General features: G+C 42.9%; 2 protein-coding genes across 2 annotated transcripts in view; one reads left to right on the top strand and one right to left on the bottom strand.

The window, feature by feature from the left end:
* The window catches only part of LRRTM3 (leucine rich repeat transmembrane neuronal 3), a 323005-nt gene extending 322884 nt beyond the window's left edge, over positions 1 to 121 (bottom strand). Inside the window, 1 exon segment of the mRNA XM_030203128.1 lies at positions 41 to 121. Within this exon segment, the coding sequence (XP_030058988.1) occupies positions 41 to 44 (4 nt within the window). The 5' untranslated portion in view covers positions 45 to 121.
* CTNNA3 (catenin alpha 3) overlaps positions 1 to 12423 on the top strand; it is a 1864538-nt gene that overhangs the window by 918494 nt on the left and 933621 nt on the right.

Raw genomic sequence — 12423 nt, 5'->3', positions numbered from 1 at the left:
CTATATTAAAGGATGCAGATATAAAAATGACAGAACGTACCCATCCTTTGTGTTGTTCAAAGGTCGTCTTTAGGTCCCTTGTTTTTGCTCAGGGTGCCACCAGCATGACAGCCCCTGTCAGCTGCACAGTAGTGAGTCAAGGCTTGCTGACATCCAGAAAGAAAAATTGGACCCCTTGGGAGATGGATAGATTTTGGAACATTATTCTTTGCCAACCATGCAGAACCCTTCCAGACTAAATAAATCCCAATGCAGTATTTGCAGCAAAACGTCCTAATCTTCCTAGGTAATAGGATCTTCATGGATATTACGTTTTTGCATTTTTACAGATAGAGAATCAGACTTTCAAAAATCTCTCCGTACAAAATCATGATCTTTTCCAGTAAGCAACAGTCAGCTATTTGAATTCACATCGGTATTCCATAGCTCGGCAGTTGTCATAGTTATAGCACCCGGTTCAGACAGGAAAGCTGTTGCGGAGCAGAGAAGGCAGGATAAACCTGCACAATGAACAAGCTCTGTTCACTTCTGCATACGGTCATTCTGAAAGCTCTCTGACTGTTGCTTTGGTTTCAGTGAATGCAGTCTTATGTAAAGCTGCCCCCAGTGGTGAAGAATATTACGGGCATGTGAAGAAATGTCTTCCCCTTTATCTTGTAAATGAGGGAGCTCCTGTCTAGTGAGAAATGAACCATTATTCTGGCTGACTAAATAGGAGCTCAGTGGTCAAATTTAGCTTGAACTGGTGCAAAGTGAAACTACAGACTTGTTCTTTTCATCGGATTTTAATTTTTTAAACTTTTTTTTCTACCGCAGAATCTTCACTGATCATTTCATTTAATAGCTTAATCAATTTGCTCTGAATGCCAAACCTGATGCTCTCAGTTTAGCCCATGTTTCTCTACAGTGTGAATCGCAAAACAGAAGTCTGATTTTATGTGGTAAGGAAGTGATGACTTTCAGAGCAATAGACCAGAAGTTAAACAGTTTTCCAGCCATACATTAAAGGTCAAAGTAAAAAACACAATTTAGAGAATTAGATGCAGATACAAAATACTTTTAACTGGACATTAGGTAATGGCCTACATTTGCTAATGATCTTGCCTAGATTAAGATAAACAGATTATATCTAATATCAAGCACTCATATGTCATATTCAATACACATCTCTGAGGGATTATTGTAATATAGTTGTTTAAATACTAGCATTCAGTTTCATTATCAGTGAATTAAAAACTAGAATGAATATTAATGGGATAGTTGATGTATTTTAAAAGCTTTTACTTGATAAACATGTACATGTACTCCCCTCCCTTTCCACTTGTGTACATAAACACATTATAAAAAATGATGTTAGCTGATTTTCTGCACTGACTTTAATCGGTTTATGGAACTTTATCATAATATTAGATTTGAAATTCAGAGTGGTTTAATTGGGCAGGAGAGGCTTCTGTCTGGTGAAATAACACTGGCTAGCCTAAACACTAATATTCATTGGCACATGACCAGAGAGTGCCATTGAATATTTGTTTTGACTGTTGTGATACTCTCTGGTTACTTCCAGGGTGTTCTGGGGAGTAGAGTTGCAGTGAACCTGGATATTGCTCAGGCACCATTTATGTTCAGTGCTGGTCAGGGCTGCTGAGAGATTGAACCGGGCCTGGGGCAGGGCTGCCACCGCTGGGCCCAGGGCAGGGCTGCCGCCCCCCCCCCCAATCATCATCCACTGCTGCCCCTGATCGCTGCTACCCCCCCCCCCAATCGCTGCCGCTGCCGTAACAGGATTAAAATACCTTGGTTGGCAGGGATCCTGAGGCCCCGCCAGCAGAAGACATCTTCCTCCAGTGCTAACTGCCTGCCCGGAGATTTCTCTCTCCTGTTCCTGTCAGGATGTAATCACTCGTGTCCGGTCAGGAGGAGAGAGACCCCCTTGGAGACCCAGGCCTGTGGAATTCCCCCCCACCCCTCCCCTCTCGGCAGCCCTGCTGCTGGTGCCTGGATAACTGAGCAAGTAGGACCACATAAAATGCAGTAGTAAGTATGCATAAGAAAATAAACATTGCCCTATTAGGACAGACCAAAGGTCCATCAAGCCAGTATCCTGCTTCCAAAAGTGGCCAGTTCAGGTCGATCCCAAAAGAGTAAATCAGATTTTATGCTACTTATCCCAGGAATAAGCACTGCATTCTCCCAAGTCCCTCTTAAAAATGATTTATGGACCTTTCTTTTAGGAACTTGTCCAAACTTTTTTTAAACCTTGCTAAGCTAACTGCTTTTACCACATTGTCTGGCAGCAAATTCCAGAGTTAATTACATGTTGAGTGAAGAAATATTTTCCCTGATTTGTTTTAAATTTGCTACATGTTAGCGTCATGATCTATGAAGTAGTGGCCATTTTCCACAGCTCTGGGAATTATTAAATGACTATTTGTTTACAAAAACTTTGTAAATGTACTGACAGTTAACAATATGTATATATGACAAAAATAAATGCCTAATGATGATATGCTTGTGACTATGTTTTGTCTTTTATGTTTTGTTGTGTCTTTTTCTTGAACATACACTGTGTAAGTTTTTATTGTTGCCCACCTAGTACATTGTAAAGTGTGGGCTATAATTTTTTTTAAAAAATAAATTAACACCCCCCCACTTGCCTACATCAGTTCAGTCAAACCACCTGATCCAGCCCCATGCTGCTGCTGCATCCGTAACCAAACTGTGACAAGGTAGATTGCCATGATGTCAACCATCTCTCTCCCCGGCTGCATTCAGGGTCACAAGCCACATCACTCAAAGATGTTATCATGTGTATGGCATAAGAATCAAAGGAGTAGTGTATGCAATACAGACCCTCCAAACACAATGAAGAACGATGATGCAGTCAGACTATTCACAAAAAGAGATGGTCTTTATTCTAGAAGTAAAACACAAAACACTGCACCGTGTTCCAGCGAAGTGCCTGTCTCAGAATTCTAAGATAAAAAGATAATGTACAACTTATAAACATCTAAATGCTCATCTCATTTCAAAATGTGAACACATACAGCACATGAATAGTGAATTATTCAGATTAAATACAAAGATGTATTAAAGGACTAATGGTATACTTATTATGTAATAACAATATAAAGCACATATATAAATGTACCCATCAATATCAATTTATTGTTTGTATACCACCATATCCCTAATAAGGGTTCACTATGGTTCACATTAGGTAAAGTGGTTGTCCTTAGGGTTAGATTAGTGAGTTGGGAATGTTTCACAAGTAGTTATACAGCAGTTTTACAATCTACATAGACATGTTACATATTTTGTTGGTTCTATATATTCTGTAAGTATATATTACGTATTGCACTCATTAGTCAGTATCGTCGAATAAGTAGGTTTTCAGTTTTTTCCTAAAGATAAGATAGGAGGGTTCTAGACAGATTGAAGTAGGTAGGAAGTTACATAGGGGAATGAACTTGAAGGAAAATGAAGCAATTAAATATTTGAAGAAAAAATTTTCGTGCTTGGTGTACTGAACTTCAAGAGGTGTTGTAGTTGAGTGGAGAGACTGAATATAAAGGGGCTGATTTTCAGAGCGATTTAAGCGGGCTGGAGAGGCTCTGACACACTTAAATTGCCTGTCCCCACCTAACCGCTGATATTCAGCAGCACTAAACTGGACAGTGCTGTTGAATATCACCTCTGACCGGCCCCCTAAAAAGTGTGCTGGTCAGGGTTGGGGAGGAACCAGGGCTTATGCGGGAGCCAGCAATATTCAGCTGATGCTCACTGTCCTAAATTCACCCACTTAAGCTTATTTGGGCCCCGGCTGAATATCGGGCTGGGACTCACATACTTAAAAATAAAATTGAAGCCCCCTCCCGAGCCCCCGATGCATTGTATCCCCTCCCTCTCCTCCTCCCAACCCATGGCCACAAGACACCCCCCCCCCCATAAATGCCACCTGTCCTTACCACAACCTCCCCCCCCCCAGGGCCTACCATAATCCCTAGTGTTACAGTGGTGGTCATTGGGGCTAGGAGCAGAGCCCCCTTGGGGCACCTTTGCAAAATGGCTCGCTGTACTACATAAAGTTGAGTTTTTTTGGAAAGGCCTAAATATAGAGTGGCACGGTAATCTGTGTGAGAGCGAACTAGTGACTGAACTAGCAGGGCAAAAGCAGATTGGTCAAAGTAGAATCTGAGCTGTTTGAGCTTGTAGAATGACTTTTGCCATAGGTGATTGATTTATGGTTCGAAGGATAGCGTGGAATCCAGAAACACTTCTAAAACTTTTGAGTTGTTCTTCACCAGTAGGGATAAGCCTGTAGGTAGGGTTATCATACTTGGGATTTGGAAATTTGGAGTGTGAAACCATAGTAGGTTGGTTTTATTCATGTTCAACTTCAGTCTGGTCTTGGTGGCCCAATGCTGAATGTGTTCTAAGCAGTTTGATAGTGTAGAGCTGGTGTCTGCCAGGTTGCTGCAACCTGGAATCAGCATGAAGATGTGTATGAGAGCAGGAGTTCGTCTTTCAACAGTCTGATATTTCCAAGAGATGATATAAACAGTTAAAGAAGAGTGGGGAGCCCTGAGGCACCCCACAAGGTGGTGCCCAGAATTGTGACAATTCATTGTTTTTATGGACACAGTAGCTCCTTTTAACCAGGAATTCTGGGAACCAGTTGAACACTGTTCCAAAAGTCCAATTTTGCTCAGCTTTCCTAGTTATAGATTGTGGTCCACAGAATCGAATGTTGTGGAGATATCAAATTGCTTCAGTATGGTTTGCTTGCCCAGTGCTAGTAGTGATCTAATGTATGAGGTTAGGACTAACAATTAGGTTTCCATGCTGTGGGCTGATCTGAAGGCAGATTGGATGGGAAGTAGGCATGAGTGGTCATCTAGGTATTTAGATAATTGTTTACTTATGTAACACTCCATGAGCTAGGTGAAAATATACATCCCTCAATGTCAGTGACTAAAAGGAATTAAAGATGTATGTGTGTGTGTGTATATATGAATATATCTGTATGTGCGTGTAATATATATATATATATATATATATATATATATATATATATATATGTGTGTGTGTGTGTGTGTGTGTGTGTGTGTGTGCGCGCGCGCACGCACACACTAGTAAAAAGCCTGTGTAATGATGGTGTTGGTACTAACATTAATAAATGTCACAAAACGATATAACGTGCAGAAAATGCAGCAGTCTGTAAAGGAACAATGAAAAATACAAACGGTAGAAAATGAAAAAACAATGAGACAATAAATAAAGATATGTGAATTATAGTGCTCAAAAATGGACCACAGAGCTTAGGCAATGAGCCAAAAATTTAGCAATCAGTAGACAAAGGAGCAGACCAAAAAAAAAAAAAAATGTATGTATAAACAAATTGTGGTGCTGAAAATGTACAAGCCACATTGCTCTCATTCTGTTGTTGTGAAATCCAATTGATCAAATGAAAAAACAAAAACTAACGGATAAATAAAAGGTGAAACGGTGATATACAACAAATGAACAATGGTGCTTAACATATCATGTGTATGGCAACATCTATTAGGAAAAGCCAGGCAGGAGATGATAGCCTCACAAAGTGGTCACGCACTACCAAATGACAATATATGCCCCCTATGTGGCATACACATGGATTACAAGCCAGCCCATATGCACCATCCACTCCACTAGGCTGAGTTACTTCCAAACAGAGGTGTAGTGGGAGGGGGGCACAAAGGTTGCGGCTGCTCCCCCAAACAGATTTCATATAAAAATGGCACCTACCTCTCCTGCTGCTAGGGCACCTACCTATCCTAATGCTGGACCCACTCCTCTCACAGGTCTCTCTTTCCCCTCCTCTCCCAATCATCCTTTTGCATCATTTCTCAAGTTTGTCAGCAGTAGGCAGCACTATCAACTCTAAAAACAAAGTAAAAGCACTTGTAACCATTTTCCAGCATGTGCGGCTACTGCTTTTTTGGTCACACCCCCTCTGACATAAACTAAAGACCAGCAGGTCTAAAGCCTGGTGGTCATTTGGCAATTTACCCAAAAATTTGATAGGCAAATCATTTTATGTTTGCCAGTAACCAAAGGATTTCTGTTCAAGTAGCCAACAGGAAGATGCTGGACTGGGGAGCTAGGACTGACTGGCAGCCAAGTGTTAAAGTACCTGCATATATTTCCAGAATGCTACAAGTACTATTCTGTTTAATAATTTGTATTATTGTGATACATTATTTGAATATTTTCAGCACATAATTCCCTGAAGTGTATTTAGTGTGCATAATACCATCAGCAGTAGAGATACTAGGGGGAAAATAGCTGGTGCAGTTGCACCAGAGGCACAGTGAAGGTGTCTTTCATTGCTGTGTTCAAAAGTGCCCTTGCTGTTCCTTTACTGCTGACATGGGTGCTGCCCTCATGATAAGGATTTTAGTTAGCCCTGTCCCAACCACATTATAGGCCCACCCCACCTTAGCCTCCCCAAACAGCTGAATCACCGACCGCATATGCCTCTCCTCACTCCTGGCACTTCAGCCTCGTACTGGTGCCTATTTTGCAAAAGTCTGCTCCCCCTGATGTCAAAACTTGGCTATGCCTCTGTGTCCAAATGGGCATAATCTGTACCAAGCAGGCTCTGGGTATTTGGAAAGGCACAGTGGGGTTTGCATTGTTAACATGAGCCCCATGTAGGACATACCCTCTCCTGCATTTGGATTCACATGGGCTCCACTGGTACCTAGGAAGTAGGCAACCAATCTGGGTGCTCAAACTAGTAATGTGACTGATGATGATGATGATGATGTAACAAAAGAGAACAAGAGCATTACATTTCTAACCAGAGTCAATGTGGACATTCCACAACCTAGAGCAAATAGAGAGGGTAATACAGCATACAAAGAAAAGCACAACTGGGCCTTCAAGACTGAGACAACAGGAGTCCTTTATTAGTGAATGACCCAACACGGGCCATGTTTCGGCATCAACAATGCCTGCCTCAGGGGTCTAATAATAAAATATATAGTAACGAAAACATAAAATTAAAAAAATGGAAACAATATTAAAAACATAATATAATCATATAAAACATCACCATGAGAAGAGGTCTGCATAAAGGAGACATTACCAAATGATTTAGGAAGTACTTAGACAGTATATATATATATATATATATATATATATATATATAGTTGGTTTATAATGATTGCTGTCCAAATTGTCTCCAGTGAAATCTTGGCAGGTCTTATTAGGGGCTGTGTCCCTGCCAGAAGTAAAGCAGTTTCAGCTTGTAAAACACTAAATTCTTGTGTCCGGACCGCCCCTTCTGCCTGAGAAATTTGGGCTTCCTCCATTGCCTCCCGCACCTCAGTGTTCTTATCCGGAGTTTGCCTCTCCTTCAGAGAAGAAAGATTTGTTTTCTCCTGCACTGCTCCGGTCGGTTTCGGGAACGGAGGAGTTAAAGGGCCAGCTGGACTGAGTGATAAAGCACTCTCCAAGCCAGTGCTCTCCCCAGCACCGGCAGCGGAAGCGTCTGTCGGAGTAGAAGCCAGGAATGCTGAGATAGATGTTTGATGAAGGGAGGGGGTTTCAACCTTGGGAGGAAGAGGTCCCCTCAGCTTCCCCTTTCTCTTCGGCATTCCACAAACACAGAGGTAAACTGTTATCAACAACGGGTTCATATAGCAAAATTCTATCTCTGTTTGGGGAGCTATAATCTCAGCGTCCTATCTGTTGGCCATCTTGGATCCCTGTTGTTTCTATGCTTTTTGATTAAGCTGAAGAAGCACGCTCATGCAATGGGCGGGAAGTTGTCTGCGCATGCGCGGTGCGTGCGATTCATGCGTTAGAAGACTCTAGCAAAACTTTGTTTTTATTTTGCTGGCAAAATGCCGGTTCCTGGGCCAACACGGACGTCGACCCACATATGTGAGAACAATCAGCCTGCTGTCCTCGGAGAATACCTGCTACAGGTAAGTATCTTCGCTATTTCTTCATATGTACATTTTTGCTATTTGTTGATATTATACCAAAAAATAATTATTTACTTAAAAAGACATATTTTGATCCTGGAGATGCCGAACTGATGGTATATGTGGTGTTGAGGTATATAAGGAAACATTTGAGCGTAAAGGCCCTAAAGTTAGTGATTTAGAATAAGGTGGCCAACTAGCTGATGACAGCTGTAGCCATCAGTGTAGACAGGAATCTCCCAGTAGCAATACTGGCAAATGTTTTGGTGCCCTTTAGGTGCATTACAATAGCCTGTGCCCCTTGTGTGTGTAACTGAACTAGAAGCTTTTGCTTCTAGAAGAGGTGGCAAATGGCCTTCTTGTTGAAGCAGAGCCTTTATTAGCATAATTCCTCCACGAGATTTCATATTGAGGTGCAAATTATATTTTTAATGAACCTTATCAGCTGGCACCTTTTCTGATGTGTGTGTGTATGTGTATATATATATATATATATATATATATATATATATATATATATATATATATATATATATATATATACTGGTAACAGTATTCTAGGTAAGGCCTCACCAATGACCTATTATCAGCTCTCTTTTTTTTTTCCTCATGGTTATGCCTTTCGCTGTAGACCCCAGCATCCTTTCTACTGTGATCACTGCCTTATCATACTGTTTTCCTACCCTGAAATCCTTAGGCTCCCTCATCCTGAGATTTCTCTCCATCATGCACATCCCATCATGCACTCTTCCCTCAGGTTTCTGCACCAGAAATGAATGAAAACATCACAAAGCAATATGCAATATTGCAAAATATATGTAAAAGCAAATATTTAGTAAGAACGTTTTATATTTCCATATAAAAGTTTTATTCTTATGGCTGGTGGATATTAATTTCAAATAACCAATTCTATGGACATCTACTACATGCAAAATCTACTTCAAAGCAAAAAGTCTAATTTTTTGTACTGCCTTGGGCCAGCATAAGCTGTAGATCTGATTAGTTGGGAGGACAGTTTAAAATGAATTGAGCTTTCATCCATACAGAAGTTTAATAATCCAGATTCAGAAGCACGGGGTTGTTTTTTCTATACATTGTAAAGCGGATCCTCTTTTCTCCTGGGGGATGCAGCTCTTCCAAGAAAAAAACAAACCAACCAAAAGAAAAACACACTCCTGTATGGCTCCCCTTTTTTCTCAAAAACAAATATAATGAAGCTTTTTATTGAATAGGAGGAACGTCCCTCCTTCTCTCAATTGCTTCTCCCAAAACACCAAATAATGCTACACAGGGTAGGCTTCAACCGCTGCTTTCTCTCCAGGTCCCCTGGAGAGTAGCAGGAAAAAGAAAAAAAAACACACTGCGCAATTCAGCCTTGTTTCTTTAACCCCAGCTCAGTCAAGTCAGGCTTTCAAATCACAGTTCAATTTTAGCCAAGCTTTTAAACACAACTCAGTCCAGCCAGGCTTTCAAAAAAAACATAGTTCAATTTGAGCCAGGCTTTAAACACAGCTCAGTTCAGCTAGGCTTTCAAAACACAGTTCACTTTTAGCCAAGCTTTAAAACACATAGCTCAGTTCAGCTAGGCTTTCAAAACACAGTTCACTTTTAGCCAAGCTTTAAAACACAGCTCCGTTCAGCTAGGCTTTCAAAACACAGTTCACTTTTAGCCAAGCTTTAAAACACAGCTCAGTTCAGCTAGGCTTTCAAAACACAGTTCAGTAATGGCTTTGCACGGGCTCAAAGCCTAGGGTCCCACCCTCTTGGTCAGTCAAACTCCTACCTGACCTCCTCCCGCTTGACCCGGCTTGGCCACGCTACTCTCTTGGCTTTCGCTGAGCCAGAGCTGAAAAGTCCATCGGCTCCTCTAGAGCGCTCTCCGGTTCAGTTAACTCCATAGGGCAAGGTCCATCCTCCTCCTCTCTCTCCTCAGGAGCCCAATCCATATTCTCCTCGCCCCGCCCTTCTCCCAGCTGCTCACCCTTTCCTTCATTAAAGCCCTCTGGTGTCTCTTCTTTCTCCACCCATTTGTTCCACCACCTCTTCCACCAGGTTGGAGAATCAGCCTTATTCCTTCCCCTGCGGCCCTCCTCTGGTGACTCATGGGAATGCACATAGTTTCTCTTATCCCCGGTCTCCCTTGGGGCATGCTGGGAGTTGTAGTTCTTTATTTCTAGTTTTTTTCTGGGGAATGCCTGCCTATACGGGGGGTATTCTGGCCTAACCCAGGGTTCCTTTGGGGCCTTTCCTACATACTCTTTACATACCCCCCCCCCTTAAACTTCCATCCCCACATTCTTTTTCCTCCTCCTCCTCCACCCGGGACAGGGCATCAATATTTCCTAAACATTGCCCGGGACGATGCTCCACAGCATATTGGAAAGGCTGCAATGCTAAGTACCATCGCATTAGTCTCCCATTATTATTCTTCATTACATTCAACCATTTCAGGGGAGCATGGTCCGTTACCAACTTAAATTTTCTCCCTTCTAAATAGACACTACACTCCTGCACTGCCCATCGTATGGCTAAACACTCCTTTTCTATGGTGGAGTAATGTTCCTCATGAGGCAGGAGCTTCCGGCTTAAATAAAGCACCGGGTGTTCCTCCCCTTCATGCTCTTGAGACAGCACTGCGCCTAACCCCCTCCCTGAAGCATCTGTTTGAAGGACAAAGGGCTTTTCAAAATCAACTGCCTTCAGCACAGGTTCCTGGCACAGGGCCCTCTGCATCTGTTCAAATGCCCTCAACTCCTCACCTCCCCACCTCAAATGGTCCGGATTCTTCCCTCTCATCATGTCAGTTAAAGGAGTGGCCATTGCGGAAAAATGAGGGATGAACCTGCGGTAATACCCTACCATCCCCAGGAATCTACGCAATTGTTTCTTGGTGTTTGGCCTGGGAAACTCTTGGATGCTTTTAACCTTATTCAATAAGGGCCGGACCTCTCCCCTTCCCACATTATACCCTAAATACTTCACCCGGTACTGTGCAAAATAACATTTTTTTGGGTTCAGGGTGAGACCTGCCTCCCTGAAAGCCTGCAGCACCGCCTCTACCTGGTTTAAATGGGTGTTCCAGTCTCCACTATGTATTACCACATCATCCATATAGGCGGCGGCATATGCCTGATGTGGTCGGAGAACCCTGTCCAGCAACCTCTGGCAGCTTGCAGCTGCTGAATTAAGGCCAAAGGGCAATCTTTTGAACTGGTACAGGCCTATGGGCGTACTAAAGGCGGTCTTAGCTTGTGCCCCGGACGTAAGGGGAATCTGCCAGTACCCTTTTGTCAAGTCCAGGGTGGTGAGATATTGTGCAGATCCTAGCCTGTCCACCAGCTCCTCAATATAGGGCATAGGATATGCATCTGCTTGAGAGATATTATTAAGCTGGCGGAAATCTATGCAGAATCTCCACTCCCCTTCAGGTTTCGGTACTAACACCACTGGGCTTGACCAGGGGCTATTTGACTCTTCGATCACCCCGAAGTCTAACATTTCCTGGACCTGTTTTATCACCTCCCTCCTTTTCATGGGGGACAGCCTATACGGCTTTTGCCGAACTACTTTACCCCTTTCCGTTATGATGTCGTGCTCCACTAGGTGAGTATTTCCAGGGCAGGCTGTCAACACATCATCAAACCCTTTCAGGAGCCTTCCTATCTCTTTCTTTTGTACTTGTGTCAACCGGGGATTAACCCCTGGTTCCCCGGGCTTGAAAATATCTCTTATTTGCGGTCCCAACTCCTTTCCCTCCTTTTCCTCTCCCCTGGTCTGAAAGCCTACCCTTGCTACCCAGGGTTTCATCAGGTTAACATGGAAGGTTTGGACCCGCCCCTTTTTGTTCGCCACCTCATATGTAAGAGGCCCAAGTCTCCTCCTCACCACCCAGGGACCCTTCCACCTAGAGGCAAACTTATGAGGATCCTCCGAGATTAGGATAAGGACCCTATCTCCTATTGCAAACTCCCTCTCACAAGTACCCTTATCATAATAGTCCTTTTGACGTTTTTTGCTCTGTTCCAGCCTATCCTGGGAATATTCCTGTAACTTATCTAATCTGGTCCTCAGATCCTGTAGGTATTCGACCACTGACTGATCGGAGGTATCTGGGGGTACCCAGTGCTCCTGCAATATATCTAAAATTCCCCTGGGCCTCCGGCCAAACATTAATTCATAAGGCGAAACCCCTAAGGAGTCTTGCACCTTCTCCCTGTAGGCATATAGCACGAAGGGCAGCAGCTGGTCCCATCCTGTCCTATCCTCGCCTAATGCTTTCTTTAACATACCCTTTAAAGTTCTATTAAAACGTTCCACCATCCCATTTGTTTGCGGATGGTAGGCCGCTGTACGGATATGCTGGATCCCAAAAGCCTCCCACACTTGCCTCAAGGTACTTGACATAAAGTTGGACCCCCTGTCAGTCAAAACTTCTTGGGGGAATCCCACC

Source organism: Microcaecilia unicolor, chromosome 5, assembly GCF_901765095.1.
Source record: "Microcaecilia unicolor chromosome 5, aMicUni1.1, whole genome shotgun sequence".
In the NCBI taxonomy this organism is placed as follows: Eukaryota; Metazoa; Chordata; class Amphibia; order Gymnophiona; family Siphonopidae; genus Microcaecilia; species Microcaecilia unicolor.
This window is presented reverse-complemented; position numbering and strand designations above follow the sequence as displayed.